This window comes from Mustelus asterias, chromosome 1 (genome assembly GCF_964213995.1).
Source record: "Mustelus asterias chromosome 1, sMusAst1.hap1.1, whole genome shotgun sequence".
In the NCBI taxonomy this organism is placed as follows: domain Eukaryota; kingdom Metazoa; phylum Chordata; class Chondrichthyes; order Carcharhiniformes; family Triakidae; genus Mustelus; species Mustelus asterias.
The window spans coordinates 190,932,092-190,954,054 of record NC_135801.1 but is presented as its reverse complement, the minus strand read 5'-3'; the positions used below and the strand labels follow the sequence as shown (position 1 = coordinate 190,954,054).

Genomic DNA, 21,963 nt, shown 5'->3' with positions numbered 1-21,963 from the left:
TAAGCGGAAACAAAAATCTGCTGGCTCAAATAGTTACTTTTCTCCACAGAAGGGATGCAAATTAAACAGCAAGTGGTTAGAACATGATTTCCGACTATCCCCCAATCAAAAGAAAAATAAAAGACTTGCATTCATATAGTGTCTTTCGCAATCTGAGGACATCCCAATCAGTTTCAGAGCCAACCTACCAGTCACTATTCTGCTGTAGTAGACGTGACAGCCATCCTGTGCCCAACATAGCCCCTCAGACAGTTATGTGATAATAAAACAGATTATTTGATGATAAATAATCATGATGTGGAGATGCCGGCGTTGGACTGGGGTGAACACAGTAAGAAGTCTCACAACACCAGGTTAAAGTCCAACAGGTTTATTTGCTACCAAATAAACCTGTTGGACTTTAACCTGGTGTTGTGAGACTTCTTACGATAAATAATCAGCCAGAGCACAGGGGAAGAACTCTTGCTCTATTTTGAAATGTCGCCAAGGGATCTTATGGCTATCTGAAAAGGCACAAGGAACTCCTGTGCAACATCTCACCTGAAAAGCAGAACCTCTGACAGTTCTGCATTCCCTCAGTGCTACAACGGAGAGTCAACGTGAATAATGCCTCTGCAATGGGGCTTAAACCCACAGATTTCTGAATCAGAGTTCAGGGTGCCGCTCACTGAGCCACTACAGGCAAATGATGCACACGGGCAGCAAAATATATTACCGGGTGTTAAGTACATACATTTTCAGGGCGGTTGCATAACAATGAACAGTACAGCAAAGGAACAGGCCCTTGGGCCCTCCAATGTGTCCACCTTAATAATAATCTGACCTATAAAGTTATTAAAATAATCAGGGAATGGAAGAGAAAGGGAGAGAAAGCTTATTTATTTATTAGTCACAAGTAGGCTTATATTAACACTGCAATGAAGTTACTGTGAAAATCCCCTAGTTGCCACACTGATCGGGTGCATTGAGGGAGAATTTAGCATGGCCAATCCACCTGACCAACACAGTTTTCAGAGTGTGGGAGGAAACTGGAGCACCCGGAGGAAGCCCATGCAGTCACGGGGAAAATGCACAAACTCCACAGACAGTGACCCAAACCGGGAATCGAACCCAGGTTCCTGGCGCTGTGAGACTGTGCCACCGTACTGCCCGTGGGCAGAAAGGGAGAAAAAAGCAAGTTTATGCAAATTTCTAAGTGACCCAGACTGAACAAATTCAAACAAGTTCAAGCAGATTGACTGATCCCAATTCAGATCCCCAAAAAGGCTTTACAGAAATTTCCTGATGTCACACACACTTCTAGATCTCCAGTCAGACATGGTGGTTTCAGAGTCATACCTCCCCACCTAGTGGCAGCATGGTGCAAAACAGTATACTGAAAATCAAGTATTAAGCCCAATGATATCAAATTAGTTGTTTCCTTGTGGTTAAAGTTATAAATAAAATGACTGGCTAAGTTTGCAAATCTTGTTCATTTTCTCCCTAAACACACACTTAAGGAACAACCTACATATTGAGTGGCACAGTGGTTAGCACTGCCGCCTCTCAGCACCAGGGACCCCGGTTTGATTGTGTCTTGGGTCACTATCTGTGCGGAGTTTGCACGTTCTCCCCACGTCTGTTTGGGTTTCCTCCGGGAGCTCCGGTTTCCTCCCACAGTCCGAAAGACGTGCTGGTTAGGTGCATTGGCCATGCTAAATTCTCCCTCAGTGTACCCGAACAGGCGCTGGAGTGTGTTAGAACATAGAAAAACTACAGCACAAACAGGCCCTTGGGCCCACAAGTTGTGCCGAACACATCCCTACCTTCTAGACCTACCTATAACCCTCCATCCTATTAAGCTCCATGTACTCATCCAGGAGTCTCTTAAAAGACCCTATTGAGTTCCCCTCCACCACCACTGACGGCAGCCGATTCCACTCGCCCACCACCCTCTGTGAAAAACTTACCCCTAACATCTCCCCTGTACCTACCCCCCAGCACCTTAAACCTGTGTCCTCTCGTAGCAGATATTTCCACCCTGGGAAAAAGCCTCTGAGAGTCCACCCGATCTATGCCTCTCAACATCTTATACTCCTCTATTAGGTCTCCTCTCATCCTTCGTCTCTCCAAGGAGAAAAGACCGAGCTCCCTCAGCCTATCTTCATAAGGCATGCCACTCAATCCAGGCAACATCCTTGTAAATCTCCATCTGTGTTGACTCGGGGATTCTCACAGCAACTTCACTGCAGTGTTAATGTAAGCCTACTTGTGACACGAACAAACAAATTTTAAACTTTACATTTTCTTAAAAAAAAACAATTGTGCCTCCTTGCGTCTCGACCCTTCAACCACAGTGAACGTAATGCACCTGGATCAATTCCGTCAAGCCCCTTCACAATCCTGAGCAATTGGAAAAGGACTGTGGGAGTTACACTGCCTCAGGGGCTGCAGCGGTTCATGAAGGCAGCAACTAGGGATGGGCAATAAATGCTGGCCGAGTCAGCAGCGCCCACATCCCATAAATCTTTTAAAAATCGGATCCAAAAATGATCTATTCTGCACCAACTGGAAAAAATTGTCCCCTGCCACGTTCAAGGTGCCTCAAGTCCAGCCACATCATCAATAGTTTGGCTGCATTTGAGTGTGGCTCCTTTAGCCCGGAGACCCCATGCAGACATGGGAAGAACATGCAAAATCCGCACAGTGACCCAAGCTGGGAATCGAACCCGGGTCCCTGGCGCTGTGTGCCGCCCCGGCACTCCATAATGAGGAGGAGGACAGGAAGTTGGCAAAAGCTGTGCTTCAATCACTGCAATCCTCAATCTTTCTTTTTCCTCAACCTTTCCTTTGATGGTAGAAGCAGCAACAATTACCTATATTAAACAGACCACATAAAGTGTGATTTTAACTCACTTTAACTGATGTTCTCACGGGAGTCTTTGTAATCTCATCTTCCTCATCATCATCGTCGTCGTCGTCATCATCTTCCTCCTCCTCTTCCCTGGAACACAACATGTAAAATTTAGGCAAAGTTCAGTAAATAATACCTAATACATACTGCATTTAGAAGCTCCAGTACTGCTTACATGGAATTATTAACAAAACAAAATGCTGGAGAAACACAGATGATCAGACAGCATCGATGCGGAGAGAAATGTTTCAGGTCGATGAATATCCTCAGAACTGAAATATTACATGGTTTCCCTCTCCACAGAAGCTGCCTGATCTGCTGAATGTTTCCAACACTTTCCATTTTCATTTCAGATTTGCAGCATCCACAGAACTTTACTTTTTGTTTAGCAGCTTTACACAATGTTTGTTTCAGCAAACCTCATGTAATTCCTCTAACGTTCCTTCTTACCGTCTCAGTGTTGAAACCATCCAGTACTTTTGGTCCAACAAAATGCAACCCCAAATTCTTGATATTGTCTCCTGACTCTACGTCATTTCCTTTCAAGTTCTCAAAACTGAGGAGTTCCGCAAATAAAGGCAAAAATACTGTCAATGCTGGAGATCTGAAATATAACCAGTAAATGCTGAAAACACTCAGCAGGTCCAGCTGCATCTGGGGAGAGAGAAATAGAATTAACGTTGCGAGTCCTTAAGACCTCTTCAGAACTTATAATGAGAGTCATATGGACTCAAAACGTCAACTCTCTCTCTCTCCGCAGATGTTGCTGAGTTTTTTCCAGCATTTTCTGTTTTTAGTGTGGAATTCCTCACTTCTTGATTAATCCACTTGCGATAGCACACTCCACCTATTTTACTCAATAATTATTAATAGTTTTCTCAATAGTAGCCCAATCCATCAAGCAAACCAGCCTCCCATCCACTGACTCTGTCTACACTTCCCGCTGCCTCAGCAAAGCAGCCAGCATAATTAAGGACCCCACGCACCTTGGACATACTCTCCTGCACTTTCTCCTGTCAGGAAAATGATACAAAAGTCTGAGGTCATGTATCAACCGACTCAAGAACAGCTTATTCTCTGCTGCCATCAGACTTTTGAATGGACCTACCATGCACTAACTTGATCTTTTTCTACACCTTAGCTATGACTGTAACACTACATTCTGTACTCTCTCCTTTCCTTCTCTATGAACGGTATGCTTTGTCTGTATAGCGCTTAAGAAACAATACTTTTTACTGTATATTAATGTGACAATAATAAATCAAATCAAAAGCTATTGCCATTTAATAATTAAACACCACTCAGACATTACTTTGTATCCATCTGAAATAAAATCATGCCTCTTGTTTCCTTGCTCCTTGCAGTTTCCAGGCACAGAACAAATGCCCAGAAGGATAAGACTGTCAGATGTATCACGCCACATTCAAAATAATAATTAAAAAGGAGCTACTTCCAGTCTTGGGGTTCAGAAGGAATCTGCAAATCTGCTCATGTTTCTATCTTGCACAAAATAGGAGTTGGTCAAATCCCCCATTGGAGCCAATTCAATTTCTTTATCCTGAGAATTCAATGCATTCTAAATATGAACAGGCTGCTGGTCAGACTTCTGTAAGAATTCTGTGCCCAGATCAGCTGGCCTGTGTCAATTTAGTATACTCGTATGTTCAGAACTGGAAAACATTCAATTAGATTTTGGCTCACAACACTCCTGTGGTATCTATTCAATCTGTAAACAACCTATTCAAACTCATTAGCAGATAGCGAAGGTGCTGAAACTGGCCACTGAATGTTGACCATATGTCTACATGTGCGAACCAATGCAATGGCCAACAATAGAACGCTGCAGGACTATACACCTCAGAATAATTGTCCTCTTGATAATAAATGTACTAGTCTCCCCACAATAATAATATTATAGGCTAGTGTTTGAACTGCTGCTCATCGGAAACGAGCCACATCAGTTCAGTTTGGTTAGTAATGGAGGAAGGGGTGAACAACTTACTCATCATCGTCATCGTCATCATCATCGTCATCATCATCATCTTCATCCTCATCATCTGCGTCATCATCATCATCATCTTCATCAGTTTTACCTTTATCGTTCATCTTGTCTTTTGTTAACTCTTCTAACTTTGCCTTTTTCTACAAACACAAAAGAGATGACAGCCAGAGCTGGCAGCAGCTTCAAGAACAGGACAAAGTATTAAATGGAAAATATCTGGGTTTTGGGTGAGAAGAATGAGAGAGAAAGTCAAGGTCCATGGCAGCTTCATAAACAGAGTTAATTAAATAAAAAAATTACATCTCATTTGGTAGACCGAACAGTCGGGTTATTTTCTCTCAAAAAAGATTTAAAAGTCACCTAACAGAAATCTTTAATATTATGAAGGGGTTCGATAGTACAGACAGAATTGTTGCCACTTTTATTCTTTCACAGGAAATGGGCATCACTGGGTAGGTCAGCATTTTTAATTTGTCCTAATTGCCCTCGAGAATGTGGTGGTGACCTGCCTTCTTGAACTACCCACTGTTAGGAAGGGAGTACCAGGATCCACCAACAGTGAAGCAACTGTGATACATTTCCAAGTGAGGATAGTGTGGGGCTTGGAGGGAACTTGCAGATGGTGGCGTTCCCATGCATCTGCTGCCCTTGTCCTTCTGGGGAGTAGAGGGTTTGGATGGTGCGGTTGAAGGGGACCAAGAACATAAGGCACCGATGAATAAATCCATTAAGGAGCTTGGGAGAAATGCCTTTACCCGGTGTGTGATAAGTAATCTTGCTACCACATGGAGTAGTTGAAATGAGTATTATGGATGCATTTAAAAGGAAACTAGATAGTTTCAGAAAGGAAAAAGGAATAGAAGGTATGCTTATACGGTTATTTGAAAGTGAACCATAGTGCTGTGGGTCACATGTAAACACAGTAAGAAGTCTCACAACACCAATGGTATTTGCTACCAAATAAACCTGTTGGACTTTAACCTGGTGTTGTGAGACTTCTTATTGTGTTTACCCCAGTCCAACGCCAGCATCTTCACATCATGGTCACATGTAAGCCAGACCAGGTAAGGATAGCAGATTTCCTTCCCTAAAGGATATCAGTGAACCAGATGGGTCTTTATGACAATCGACAATGGTTTCATGGTTATCATTAGACTTTTACTTCCAGATTTTACCATCTGCCATGGTGGGATTCGAACCTGGATCCCAGATCTTGCCCTGCAATCTAGATTACTTGTCCAATGGAAATACTACGGCGCCATCACGTCCCCAAAGGAAGGTGGGAAGAGACACAGCAACATACAACATATAGCACCTTTAACACAATAAAACAATTTCTATGGAGGTTGAGGGGTGACCTGATAGAAGTCTACAAGATTATGAGGGGTATGGACAGAGTGGATAGTCAGAAGCTTTTTCCCAGGGTGGAAAAGTCAATTACTGGGGGGCACAGGTTTAAGATGCGAGGGGCAAGGTTTAAAAGAGATGTACGAGATAAGTTTTTTTTTTTACACAGAGGGTGGTGGGTGCCTGGAACTCGCTGCCAGGGGAGGTAGTGGAAGCAGATAGCAGTTACTTTTAAGGGGCGTCTGGACAAATACATGAACAGGATGGGAATGGAGGTATATGGTCCCTGGAAGGGTAGGGGGCTTTAGTTCAGTCGGGCAGCATGGTCGGTGCAGGCTTGGAGGGCCGAAGGGCCTGTTCCTGTGCTGTAATTTTCTTTGTTCTAATTCAAGGGGCACTTCAAGGGAGTGTTATAAAGCAAAATTTAACACTGAGCTAAAGATATTAGGGAAGGTGACGAAAAGTTTGATCAAAAGGAGAAGAGAGGAAGAGAGGGGTAGGGAAGGTTTACTGAGTGAATGCTAGAATTTAGGAACCAGGTAGCTGAAGGCATGGCCACCAATTACGGAGGGATTAAAACAGATGATGTTCAAGGGGCCAGCAGTAGAGGTGTGCAGGTATGTCAACCCTTTCCTAAGCCAGCACAGATTTAACGGGCCATATGGCCTCCCCCAGTGATGGATAATTCTATGAAACATCATTTAAAACTCCCGGGACACATGAAACATCCTGGAATTTAACCAAAAACCAATGCCATTGCTCATCCCACACAGGTAGTAGCCTCTCAGTAAACAACATTGTACTAAGGTTTGTAGGTCTTGAGATTGCATTTATAAATCACTGACAAGTTCAGATCTCGCATCTAGAGCTTTGATATTTTTATTATTTTTTATTTATTATTAGTGTCACAAGTCAGCTTACATTAACACTGCAATGAAGTTACTATGAAAATTTACCATTGCATCACCAGACGAGGCTCCAAACATATTCCTAAATTCTCCTTTGCTCCATACCTTCGCAGGGTGCAGTATGGTGGGAGATGACGCAAGCACAGCAGGTTGCTTCTTCACAGGCGATTTTACCTGATGATTGTCTTCAGATTCAGACTCGGAATCAGAGTCAGAGTCAGGTGAACCTGCAAATATTAAAATATATATATATATATATATGTATGTGCGTATTTAAATATTGAGATCTATGCAATACAAAATCATTCAAAGCACAGCTGCACTATTTTGAAATAAAGTTACAAGGGTAATACCACAATTGAGAAGTTAGACTTATCATAGAATCCCTACAGTGCAGAAGGAGGACATTCGGCCCATCAAGCCTGCACCGACAACAATCCCATCCTGGCACTATTCCCATAACTCCATGTATAATCCATGCAATTTAGCATGGTCAATCAACTTAAGCCGCATATCTTTGGACTGGAAACCGGAGCACCCGGAAGAAACCCACATCGACACAGAGAGAACATGCAGACTCCGCACAGACAGTGACCCATGGTTGGAATTGAGCCCGGGTCCCTGGCACTGAGGCAGCAGTGCTAACCACCGTGCCACCATCATCATCAGGTTGGAGTATTTTCCTGTAGGAGAAAAAAAGGATGGCCGAGAGGTGACCGGATTGAAGTCTTTAAAATTACAAAGGGATTTGTACGGTAGACATAGAAAAAATGTTTCCACTTATGATGGTGTCCGAAGCTAGAAGCCCCAAAGATGAATGGCTCTGATAAGGGATTCGGGATAGATTTCTTTACCGAATGGTAAATTCGATACTTAAGGTAAATAGCATAGCTGCATTTAAAGGGATGTTAGATGAACAAAGACGACTAGAAGGGTACACCAAAGGACTAGATAAAGTAGGGTGAGAGAAGGCTTGTGGGGAGCAGAAACACCATTTGGAGCCAACTTGACCCATCGAGCCTGCACCAACCACAATCCCACCCAGGCCCTATTCCTGTAACCCCTGCTAATCCACCCGACCCGAAGAGTCAATTTAGCATTGCCATTCAACCTAACCTGCACAACCTTGCAATGTGGAAGGAAACCGAAGCACCCGGAGGAAACCCACACAGACACAGGGAGGACGTGCAAACTCCACACAGACAGTGACCCAAGCCGGGAATTGAACCCAGGTCCCTGGTGCTCAATTGCTTGTTTATGCATTGTAAATTCTATGTGAATCCTAGAATTATGACGACGCAGGAAGCCAATTGACCTATTGTGTCTACACTGGCTCTCCAAATGAGCATCACTTGTTTTACTCTTTCTCAGAACCTCTTCCCTGACAATCTATCACGTGTATTATTTGATTATTTGTGATTCATCTGTTTTCTATATTCCACAAAGATTAACCCTGCCATTCAGGGGTAGTTTATGTATTTAAACTGGCGGAGGAAAGGAACTGCATGAACATCTCTGCATCAGGAGCTAATCAAGAGCCAACTTCTCTGGTCCTGGCTCTCAGCAAGGACAATTCACCTCATCCCACTTTCCAACCTTTTTCTCCATAATCCTTTTTTTTTCTCTTTACAAAGTTATCTAATTTTCCTTTGAAAGCCACATAATCGAACCTGCCTCAATCACATTCTCAGCCAGTGCTTTCCAGATCCTAACCACTCGCTGTGTAAAATAAAAACCTCCCAAACCAGTGGCCTCCACCACCTGTAAAACAAGCGAAGCAGTTTTTAAAAATTCATTCATGGGAATTGGGCATCGCTGGCTGGCCAGCATTTACTGCCCACACCTAGTTGCCCTCGGAGGGCAGTTGAGAGTCAACCACATTGCTGTAGCTCTGGAGTCACATGTTGGCCAGATCGGGTAAGGGTGGCAGATTTCCTTCCCTAAAGGACATTAGTAAGCGAGATAGCTTTTACTGACAATCGACAATGGTTTCATGGTCATCAGCAGATACGTAATTCCAGATTTTTTTTATTGAATTCAAATTCTACCACCTGCCTGAATGGGATTCAAACCCGGGTCCCCAGAACATTGGCTGAGTTTCTGACTTAATAGTCTGGCGATAATACCACTAGGCCAGTGCCTCGTATGAGAATAGCACCACACATTCAGACTTCAAAATGTGTCACTATTACTTCATCATTGCTGGATCAAAATCCTGGAACTCCCTACCAACCAGCATCAACAGGAGTACCTTCACCATGCAGACCGCAGTAGTTGCAAGACTCTACACTTTTTTGAGTTTAACTAGGATTGGCCTTAATGGTGCCCAATTTATGAGAATATTGAAAATAAACACATCACTACACTTTCCACAATTACAGCTCTTCTCGAAATAGCTTCTAATTATGCAAATATGCCGAAGAAATAGTTTCAATCACCTTCCCTCCATACTCTGCGAAAATGTTCCACCTACTTACTCCTAGTTTCCTCATTTTAAAAAACACGAGTTTCCTGGTGCTTGAATCTCTCACCGTAGTGAGCAATTTGCCTGGAGCAATACAATCAATTCATTTGTAATTCTTAAGCTTCTGCACAACACACAAATACACTGACCTTGAAGAATACTACTCAAAACATCTATGATCTATATATTTTTTATTCATTCGTGGGGCATGGGCATCGCTGGCTGGCCAGCATTTATTGCCCATCCCTGGTTGCCCTTGAACTGGGTGGCTTGCTGGGCCATTTCAGAGAGCAGTCAACCCATTGCTGTCTCTCTGGAGTTACATGTAGGTCAGACCAGGCAAGGATGGCCGATTTCCTTCCCTAAAGGACATTAGTGAACCAGATGGGTTTTTCGGACAATCGGCAATGGTTTCATGGTCATCAGTAGATTCTTAATTCCCGATTTTTTTTATTGAATTCAAATTCCATCATCTGCCATGGTGGGATTTGAACTCGGGTCCCCAGAACATTAGTTGGATTAATAGTCTCGTGATAATACAACTAGGCCATTGTCTACCCTATATGATCTACTGCACAGACGATGCATCTTCAAGGCAAGAAGGTTCATCTCAAGCTGAAACACAACATATACTTATAGTACTGTAACGACCTTTATGTAACATTGTCCTTTCTACCCATATTCCTGAATTTTAAAATACCATTGCGCTTAAGTATATTACATGCATCTGCTAGTTTGGTTCAGTTGGTAGCAATCACGAGATCAAAGATCGTATTCTCAAGACCCATTACAGGATACAAGCTAGGATATCAAAAGTAGTCTTGCAATCATGTGTATCTATATCTGGCACCTTCAGCATAAAGTAACCCAAGGCACTTCATAGATCAGCAAACACATAACATTTGACATTAGTGCTGAAGGAAATTAAAGATTGGCAGCAGCAAGGTGATGGTCAAAGATTAGAATTACATTAAGAAAGGCAATGCAAAACTGAGAAGCTAAAGCATACAACAAAATATATCCACATAAGTATACCCAGGTCATCATAAAGCCAAATGGCACTACGCAAGGTCTTGTCCATTATTCTTACAACCAACAGCCATTAATAAGATACCAAGTGAGATCTTAGTGTGTGCATTTGGGCTGCCAAATTTCATTTACATTACAATTGACTATACAGGTACTTCACAATATGTCTCTGCAGCTGGAAGTGATTTTGATTTCTCTCTCTTTCTCCCCCCGGCCCCCCACAACACAGAGAAGACGTCAATGCAAAGTTCTCTGTCAAAAAGCATCTTTACAACTAACAGAACAAAGAACAGCTCAGGAACAGGCCCTTCGGCCCTCCAAGTCTGCGTTGATCATGATGCCTGCCTAAACTAAAACCGTATGCACTTAAGAGTCTGCATTATTCCATTCCCATTCTATTCACAGATAGAGTCATAGAGGTTTGCAGCATGGAAACAAGCCCTTCGGCCCAACTTGTCCATGCTGCCCTTTTGTTTTAAAACCCCTAAGCTAATCCCAATTGCCCGCATTTGATCCATATATGGGTATATCCCTCTATACCCATCGTACCCATGTAACTACAGTGGAACCCCAATTTTACGCGCCCCAATTTAGCGTGAAATCGGATATGACGCGATCGCGCGATGGACCCTTTTTTTGCTATTTCCGGTTGAGTGATTTAGCGCAACCCCGATAACATTTGCGATAACATTTTATGGACCCCAACCATCACGTTAAAACGGGGCTGCACTGTATCTAAATGCTTTTTAAAAGATAAAATTGTACCTGCCTCTACTACTACCTCTGGCAGCTTGTTCCAGACACTCTCCACCCTCTGAGTAAAAATTGCCCCTCTGGACACTTTTGTATCTCTCCCCTCTCATCTTAAACCTATGCCCTCTAGTTTTAGACTCCCCTACCTTTGGGGAAAGATATTATCTATCTTGTCTATGCCCCTCATTATTTTATAGAATATTTTATATTCATGTATTCATCTAGTTGCTCCTTAAATGCCACTATCGTACCCACTCCCACCACCTCCCCAGGCAGAGCATTCCAGACATTACTTCTCCCTATCAGAAAATGCTGGAAAATCTTACTAGATCTGACAGCATCTGTGGGGAGAGAATAGAGCCAACGTTTCAAGTCAGGATGACCCTTCGTCAGAGCATTTTCTGTTTTTGTTTCAATTAAACAATCATCCGCAGTATTTTGCTTTTATCTTTACAACTAACCCTTTTAATTCTTTTTCCTATTAAAGAGCTCTCCTTTTCTCATCATCCAAAAACTTTAACAAGAAAGAATTGTTCCTCTACTACTTAACGTACAACCAGCTCTTTCCTTTGAGACATTCCTAGGATGTTGGATTCTGCACATGCATTCGGGAGAACTTCAGCACTCCTGTCCTGGATCAGTTCAGGTGAAAGGTAGGACCTGATTGTACTGCACCGAAACCTCAAATTTACCAAACACCTCATCCTGATGCAGGAAATACTCCCATATCCACCAGGATATGGTTTAATGCTTTTTGCATTCAAATGGATTAGATAAATTATTTTAGTCTGCTTTAATATATATGGCACTTTGTATCTATTGAGACAGTGGAATAGAAAATTGCCTCAAAAATTCATGTTTTCTGCACATAAAGTAGTTTGAACCAATTCTACAGAATAATGAAACCATCAGAATATTTAGTGCAATTATGTTTATTTACAAATATTTTGACATATTTTAGACCTCTGCTTCAAAGTCAATGCACTCACTGAGTTAGTGTTCAATTGGTTCTTTTTATGTTCCTTGTAATTAAGTGATATAGCAGAAAACGGACTTCATCTCCACAATGGCTGTATAATAGATTCTGGGGTACTTGTCTTTTCTTCTGCTCAGTCGAATAAATACATGGCTTGGAGATGATACTAGAGTAGTCGTGTTGCTTTCAGGCTCTCTGTTGTCGTTTGAAGTACAACTCTGAGAAAAACCTGAAAGATACCCAACACATAAAACCTATGCCCGTTATGGGCCCCAGTGTCAGTTGTGGAAGCAGAACAAGATCCTGCTAGGTTTGATTTTACAGCTCCATCTCCTATGATATCTGGCAGTTCTTGCATTCTTCAGCAAGCACCTTACTGTGCAGTTTACCAATACTTGGACACAATAAAGTTTTCTAAAGCTTGTATTGAGATCCCACCGATGGCTCAAAATCCTTCTCCGCAAACCAGTTCATCGTCACCTGTGCAAGGGCCCTTCAGATCGTAAAAGATGCTGAATCACACCAGTTTCCCCATTGTGCATGGCTCATCCTCATAACTTTAAGTGCTTGTGTTGAAGTAGATCAGACTGGTGTAAGTTTCTCCAGCAATGGTGCTAGGTATGGCGGATGCACTGGGGCCAACTGTTCCTCAAGACGTGTTTGCATCACATCCAGGCCAATCTGTAGCCAGAAAATGAAAGTCAACAATTACACCATGAACTTACATTACAAAGGCATGTATTGCTTGATTGACATTCACACTGACAGATAAATGGATAGGCTTTGGTTGTACAAAGCTTTCTTGTACTATCATGAAGTTACATACTCGAATAGTTTACGATAGATACATAAACATGCAGACACACTTACCAAGATTATTCCTGATACTATCAATATCTGAGGCAAGATTTCCCCCCAGGGTCTCAGTTTTGTGAAGCTCTCCTTGTGTACAGAGGCCTTGAGGTGAAGGGTCCTGGTCCTACAGCGTCTCTTTGAGCCTGGAGGTCGAACGACAAGACTTTCATCCTAAATCAATCTGTGCTGGAATCTTAAGCATGTTCCATGGGTAACAGGTTAACTGTTAATCCACTGCTCAAGTGAGAATACTCCACCATTTCATCAAGTTATTGAAACGGCATTTAAGACAGCCAGCAGACAGAAAATAAATTAAGCATTTTATTTCGTTTGAGGACCATAATCTCATGCTTAGTCCAAACAAACATTCAATATATAACAGACATGCAGGTTTCAAAAATGTTCAGCTCATTCAGTATCTACTATGCAGAGACAAAGTTCAAAGATTATTCAATCTTACGGAAGTTTATGATGGTTTTCAAAGCTGCCCAATGTGGAAACTCACCAACAATGTGCTCTCCGCTGATGTAGATAGGACCAGAACCAGTCTTCAGACGTAAACAGACCGGAGGAGTCACCTCAAATCCTCCCAGAACAGTCTGGAATATAAGACAAGTCATAGAGGTTTACAGCATGGAAACAGGCCCTTCGGCCCAACTTGTCCATGCCACTCCTTTTTTTAAACCCAAGCGAGTCCCAATTGCCAGCGTTTGGCCCATATCCCTCTATACCCATCTTATGCATGTAACTGTCTAAATGCTTTTTAAAAGACAAAATTGTACCCGCCTCTACTACTACCTCTAGCAGCTTGTTCCAGACGCTCACCACCCTCTGAGAAAGAATTGCCCCTCTGGACACTTTTGTATCTCTTCCCTCTCACCTTAAACCTATGCCCTCTAGTTTTAGACTCCCCTACCTTTGGGAAAAGATATTGACTATCCAGCTGATCTATGCCCCTCATTATTTTATAGACCTCTACAAGGTCACCCCTAAGCCTCCTACGCTCCAGAGAAAAAAGTCCCAGCCTCTCCTTATAACTCAAACAATCCAGTCCCGGTAACATCCTAGTAAATCTTTGCTGCACTCTTTCTAGTTTAATAATATCCTTTCTATAATATGGTGACCAGAACTGTACACAGTATTCCAAGTGTGGCCTTACTTCAACAAGACATCCCAACTTCTGTATTCAATGTTCTGACCAATGAAACCAAGCATGCCGAATGTCTTCTTCACCACTCTGTCCACCTGTGACTCCACTTTCAAGAAGTTATGAACCTGTACCCAGAGATCTCTTTGTTCTATAACTCTCCCCAACGCCCTACCATTAACTGAGTAAGTCCTGCCCTGGTTCAATCTACCAAAATGCATCACCTCGCATTTATCTAAATTAAACTTCATCTGCCATTTGTCAGCCCATTGGCCCAATTGATCAAGATCCCGAACAGGGTGCTCAGCATTTTGTGTTTCAACCGGTTGTTCATTTACCCAATGTACCACCATTGCACATTCCCTTCAGGCTCACCGCTAAATTCACATTGATGCACTGCCTTGAACAGTAACCATATCAAGAGCAATTAGGGTAAATGCACGCTTATAATATGCATTCAAGTATTTATTACTCTGCACCTAATGAGGTCCATGCTCATCACAAGCCGACATAACTTCCTCTGCAGGCTACAAAGCAGGAGGTTCCCAAATTTGATCTTGAAATTTGAACTTGTGTCAAGTTAACCGACCTCAACTATAGCAAGATTAGAAAGACTGCAGTTAGCATGTGAGCTGAAGTGTGGGGAGAAATCCAGAGTTGTCATATGCATATGGTTACATGGGATATGCAGCACAGAAACAGGTCATTTGACCAACCAGTTCATTTATGCCACACTCAAGCCTCCTCCCATCTTTCCTCCATTAAATCCAGCATAATCCTCTGTTCCTTTCTCCCTCATATACTTATCTATATTCCTTTTAAATGCATTTACATTATTCATTTCAACCATTCCCTGTTGTAGCTTGTTCCACATTCTCATCACTGTTGCTGCTAAATTCCCAATTGGATTTCTTGGTGACTGATATGGACGGCCTCCAGTTTTCTCATTCCGCACAAGAGGAAATATTCTCCCCATATCCACTCAAACGCTTTCATAATTTTAAAGTCCTCTATTAGATCATTCCTTTCTCAAAAGGGAACGGATTTGACCTTTACAGATATGCATACAATTTCTGGTAACATTATTGTCAATCTTCTCTGCACCCTCTCTCAATGCTTCGATATTCTTTTTATAATATGGCAACAGGAATTATGCACAGAACTAAGCATGGAATAACCAAGATTTGACATAGGTTTAGCATAACCTGCCTATTTTACAATTCTAATCCTCTGGACTAAAGTTTAGTATTTGACTTGCTTTTTTAAAGTATCAATGGTAGCTGTCATGTGAAGATGCCGGCACTGAACTGGGGTGGGCACAGTAAGAAGTTTCACAATACCAGGTTAAAGTCCAACGGATTTATTTGGAATTACAAGCTTTTGGACTTTAGCCTGGTGTTGTGAGACTTCTTACTGCGCTTTTTTAAAGGCCTTGGTTACCTGTGATTGGAACTTTTCGTGACGCATTTATGCACCCAACATCCCTTTGTTTCTCGACCCTACCTAGACTTGCACATTCCCAACAATAAGTCACATCCCTATTCTTCCTACGAAAATCTACTGCTTCACATCTGTGTGTTGAACTTCATTAGCCAATTATTTGTCCATTCTGAAAATTTATTGATGTCCACATATAATTTGTTGCAGTACTCCTCAATATTGGCTAAACCCTTCCATGACCACCCCCGTACAACCCACCCCAATTTGATCTCATCTGCAGATTTAGAAATTGTGTTCCCATTAATGTCAATTGTGAACAGAACTGATCCCTGTCAAATTTAATTTCCCATCTTCTGCCATCCTGAATAAATACCCTTTATTCCAGGGGTTCGCAAACTGTGGGTCGTGCCACCACCACCCCCCCCCCCCCCCCGGGCAGAGATAGAGATATGACAGTCTTGGGATCAGCTACAAGGCTCTTTTAAATATGCGCACTTATTGTTGCCTCTGGACATGGTGTAATCCACTGAGCTCCAAGGCCCAATTGCCAACACCAGAGCTTGCATACAAGACATGCACCTAGAGTATTGTGCATAGTTTTGGACCCCATATGAGGAAACATGTGGTGACATTGGAGGCAGTTCAGGAGGAGGTTGACTAGATTGATTCCAGGATAAGGGTTTTGTTGTATGAAGAGAGATTGAACAGTTGAGGCCTATGTTCTCTGGAATTTAGAAGAACGAGAGATCATCAAATTGAGGTATACAAGATGATAAAAGGTATGGATAAAGTAGATGTGGAGCAGATGCTTCCTCTTATGGAGCATTCTAGGAAGAGAGGTCATAGTCTTAGGATAAGGGGTAGCAAATTTAAAACAGTTGAGGAGAAACTACTTCTCCCAAAGGGTTATGAATCTGTGGAATTTGCTACCCCAAAGTGTGGTGGATGCCGGGACAGTGGGTAAATTTGAGGAGTTAGACAGATTTTTAATTGGTAATGGGTTGAAGGGTTATGGGAGAAGGCAGGAAAATGGGGATGAGGAGCATATCAGCCATGATCGAATGGCAGAGCCGACTCGATGGGCCGAATGGCTTAATTCTGCTCCTAGATCTTATGAACTTATGAAATTATAAAATGGAAGGCGACTTAGTTACTTTTTTGTGCCTGTATCCCTGGTGATGAAACCCTACCCCACTCAACAACTCTTCTACCCTCTTCAGACAATTTTTACTCTGGGATTGCACTAAGTGTGAAGCCTGAAAATGGGATCACAGCAGAAAAAAATGTTTGGGAAGCATTGTTTTACACTAATGCTGCTTTTTTTCTTCAAGCCAATTAAGCCATCCATTCCATCACTTGTCCCCCGACTCCACATTATCTGACGTTATTCAGTGGTCTCTTACGGGGAGCCTTATTAAAGCTTTCTGAAATCCAGCAACTGCACTGTCACTGTCTACTCTGTTACCCGACTGTTTGGCGGTTCAAGGTGGTGGCTCACAACTGCCTTGAGGGCAATTAGGGATGGACAATAAAAACACTGGCCTCGACAGCGAAGTTCACATCCCATGAAAGAATAAAAATAGCATTCAATGAGGTTGATTAATCAAGATTTTCTTTTTTGAAATCCAAGATGACTATACATTATTATAATTGTAATTTCTCAATTAATATGGGATGAAGATGATGATGAAAGTTACTCTGTTGTGGAAAGCTGTGTCCCAAAAGGGGCATATGACAATAGTGAGCATCATTTCTCCTTCATGTGTACTAAATAGTTTGAGGAAAGTGAAAAATCGAAGGAAATGAAAGGTAAAATGGGCGACAGTCTATGATTTAGAGACTAGATTCACTGGAAATGAGCTTTCCAGCCTCATAACTAACAGAAGGCGGGAAATGTAAACTTGAGAAATGTATAATTGACTCTTACATAGTAACCTCAGAGTGGTGTTGGAATGCCCAAGGCCTTCTCTTGTAGAAGCATTGATTGAATTTATTATCGTCACATGTACTAACAGTGAAAAGTATTGTTTCTTGCGCACTATAGAGACAAAGCATAACATTCATAGAGAAGGAAACAAGAGAATGTAGAATGTAGTGTTACAATCATAGCTAGGGTGTAGAGAAAGATCAACTTAATGCAAGCTAAGTCAATTCAAAAGTCTGATGGCAGCAGGGAAGAAGCTGTTCTTGAGTCGGTTGGTAAGTGACCTCAGATTTTTGTATCTTTTTCCCAACGGAAGAAGATGGAAGAGAGAATGTCCCGGGTGCGTGGGGTCCTTAATTACGCTGGCTGCTTTGCCGAGGCAGCGGGAAGTGTAGACAGAGTCAACGGATGGGAGGCTGGTTTGCGTGATGGATTAGGTTATATTCATGACCTTTTGTAGTTTCTTGTAGTCTTGGGCAGAGCAGGAGCCATACCAAGCTGCGATACAACTGATCTGGACACTTCGCCCCCATTGATGTAGACAGGAGCATGTTCTCCTTCACGCTTCCTGAAGTTGATGCCAATCTCCTTTGTTTTGTTGGATTACCCAATGCTCATTCTCCCATTGATCATTGGTGAATAAAGATAAGTGTTTAATCAGGACATTGGCTTTCGTGAGTCTTTGTATTGGCTGAAGATTTTGGTGATACCTAGTCTTCAGAGAACCCCGCAACATCCACTATCAACATCTTGTGGGTTACCATTGACAAGTAACTGAACTGGACTCGCCATATAAATACAACAAGTGAAGGTCGGAGGCAGGAATGTTGCAGCGAGTAATTCACCTTCTGACTTCCCAAAGCTGTCCACTATAAAGGCACAAGTCAGGAGTACGATGGAATAAGTAAAACTAAAATCACCATAGTCCTAGATGACCAGAGTCTGCTCTTCCCGTCAAAGGGGAGAACTGACAGGTGGTGATTTTAACCTGGGGATTACCACACCTCAGGTGAGGGGCAAGGTTGAGAAGGCAGACCTTCTTGAATAACCTCAGCCAGTACGGGAGTTGAACCAGCACTGCGAACCAGCCATCCAGCCAACTGAGCTACCCAACTCCCCCGATGATGGAATACTCACCACCTGCCTGGATGAGTGCGGCTCCAACAAAGGACAAAGCAACCCACTTGACTGGCATCCCTTCCACACACATTCACGTCCCGCCCCACAAGTTCTCTGACGTCAATAAGGAACACTTTACAGGGTCGATGGTGCTGGTGTATCATTGTTGTTTCTGGTGCCCAAGTCAAAAATCAAGTGTCCAGTCTAGTTTAATTCTATATTCATCTTCCAAACCCATGACCACTTCCACCTAGAAGGACAAGCTCACCAACTTCTCAAGGGCAACTAGGGATGGGCAATAAATGCTGGCCAGCAAGCGACGCCCATGTGCCAGGTATGCATTAAAAAATTAACTTTTCTGTAATGTGTTGACATAACTGAGGGTGGCACGGTAGCACAGTGGTTAGCACTGCTGCTTCACAGCATCAGGGACCGGTGTTCGATTCCCAGCTTAGGTCACTGTCTGTGTGAAGTCTGCACCTTCTCCCCGTGTCTGCGTGGGTTTCCTCCGGGTGCTCCGGTTTCCTCCCACATTCTGAAGGACGTGCTGGTTAGGTACATTGATCTGAACAGATTTTGGACTGTGGCAACGAGGGAAATTTCACGGTAACTTCATTGCACTGTTAATGTAAGCCTTGTGACTAATAAATAAACTTTACTTTTACTTTACTTTAAGGGCAACAGATGATTACAGGGCAGTTCCCCTCCAAGCAGATACATGTGAACACCCATGTATCTGCATGGAGGGGAACTTGTAGTTCCCCTCCCAAGCCACTCACCATCCTGACTCGGAAATATATCGCTGTTCTTTCCCAGTCGCTGGGTCAAAATCTTGGAATTCCCTCCCTAATGGCATTGTGGATCAACCCACTGCCCATGGACTGCAGCGGTTCAAGACGTCACCTCACCACCACCTTCTCAAGGGCAACTAGGGATGGGTAATTAATGCTGGCCGGCCAGCGATGCCCATGTCCCACGAATACATAAAAAACATTAGCTTTTCTGTAATGAATTGATACAGCTACAAAAGGTCATGAATGTAGCCCAATCCCATCACGCAAACCAGCCTCCCATCCATTGACTCTGTCTACACTTCCAACTGCCTCGGAAAAGCAGCCAGCATAATTAGGGACCCTACGCACCCCGGACATTCTCTCTTCCACCTTCTTCCTTCGGGAAAAAGATACAAAAGTCTGAGGTCATGTACCAACCGACTCAAGAACAGCTTCTTCCTTGCTGCTGTCAGACTTTTGAATGGACTTACCTCGCATTAAGTTGATCTTTCTCTACACCCTAGCTGAGACTGTACATTCTGCACTCTCGCGTTTCCTTCTCTATGAATCGTGTGTTTTGTCTGCATAGCACGCAAGAAACAATACTTTTCACTGTATGTTAATACACGTGACAATAATAAATCAAATCAAAACTGAGTGGCTTGCTGGGCCATTTCAGAATCAACCACATTGCTGTGGGTAGTTACACGTGGATCAGACCAGGTAAGCACAGCAGGTTTTCTTAATACCGCTGAACCAAGTGGGTTTTTACAACAATGGTTTCGCGGTCACTATTATTGAGGATAGCTTTTAATTCCAGGTTTCTTAATCAAATTGAAATTCCACCGGCTGCTGTGGTGGGATTTAAACCTGTGGCCCCAGGGCATCAACCTGGGCTTCTGGGTCATTCGTCCAGTGACAGTGCCCCACCCCTCCCCCACCCCCATTTTGACAACCCCAGTTCATTGTAAGTGTCACAAACACGCTTACATTAACACAGCAATGAAGTTACTGTGAAAATCCCCTAATTGCCACACTGCAGCACCTGTTTTGGGTACACAGAGGGAGAATTTAGCATGGTCAATGCACCTGAGCAGCACGCCTTTCGGAGGAAACCGGGGCACCCGGGGGAAACCACGCAGGGGAGAACATGCAGACTCCGCACAGACAGTGACTCAAGCTGGGAATCGAACCCGGGTCCCTGGTGCTATGAGGCAGCACACAGAAGTCACATAGAATCCCTACAGTGCAGAAGGAGGCCGTTTGGCCCATCGAGTCTGCGCCGACCACAATCCCACCCAGGCCCTATTCCTGTAATCCCACACATTTACCCTGCTAATCCCCCTGACACGAGGGTTAATTTAGCATGGCCAATTAACCTAACCCACATATCTTTGGACTGTGGGAGGAATCGGGAACACCCGGAAGAAACCCACGCAGACACGGGGAGAACATGCAAACTCCACACAGCCAGTGACCCGGGGCTGGAATTGAACTCGGGTCCCTGGCGCTGTGAGACAGCAGTGCTAACCACTGTGCCACTAAGTACTTTTAATACAGAAAACCTGGTCAGCTTTCATACAGTAAGACCCCACAAGCAATAAAAGAATGAATAACTCGTTAATTAGAGCTAACAAGGATGTTGCCGGGACTTGAGAAGCTGAGTTACAGAGAGAGATTGAATAGGTTGGGACTTTATTCCCTGGAGCGTAGAAGATTGAGGGGAGATTTGATAGAGGTGTATAAGATTTTGATGGGTTATAGATAGAGTGAATGCAAGCAGGCTTTTTCCGCTGAGGCTAGGGGAGAAAAAAACCAGAGGGCATGGGTTAAGGGTGAAAGGAGAAAAGTTTAAAGGGAATATTAGGGGGGGCTTCTTCACGCAGAGAGTGGTGGGAGTGTGGAATGAGCTGCCGAATAAAGTGGTAAATGCGGGGTCACTTTTAACATTTAAGAAAAACTTGGACGGGTTCATGAATGAGAGGGGTGTGGAGGGATATGGTCCAAGTGCAGGTCAGTGGGACTAGGCAAAAAATGGTTCGGCACAGACAAGAAGGGCCAAAAGGCCTGTTTCTGAGCTGTAATTTTCTATGGTTCTATGGTTCTAATTGGCCAGAACAGCACAAAAACTCTCCTAGCCTTGTTCACCAAAGATCTTGCTATCTGAGCAATCAGACAATTCTGCCCAATGATGCAGTACTCCCGACGGGATGCATTGAATCATCAGTCTGTATCATAGCTCGTGTAGAGTTTGAATCCATTACCGTCTGGTTCAGAGGCGAAGGTGCGATGACTGAGCCAAGTGAACAATATGCTTTAGTTACATTTAACCT

General features: G+C 43.1%; 1 protein-coding gene across 1 annotated transcript in view; it reads right to left on the bottom strand.

The window, feature by feature from the left end:
* The window catches only part of LOC144500915 (nucleophosmin-like), a 90,998-nt gene that overhangs the window by 56,486 nt on the left and 12,549 nt on the right, over positions 1–21,963 (bottom strand). The window contains exons 4-7 of the mRNA XM_078224418.1: positions 13,733–13,826; positions 7,256–7,377; positions 4,896–5,035; positions 2,896–2,983 (exon numbers count right to left, since the gene is read on the bottom strand). Coding sequence (XP_078080544.1) covers positions 2,896–2,983; positions 4,896–5,035; positions 7,256–7,377; positions 13,733–13,826 — 444 coding nt within the window. The remainder of the gene's footprint in view (positions 1–2,895; positions 2,984–4,895; positions 5,036–7,255; positions 7,378–13,732; positions 13,827–21,963) is intronic.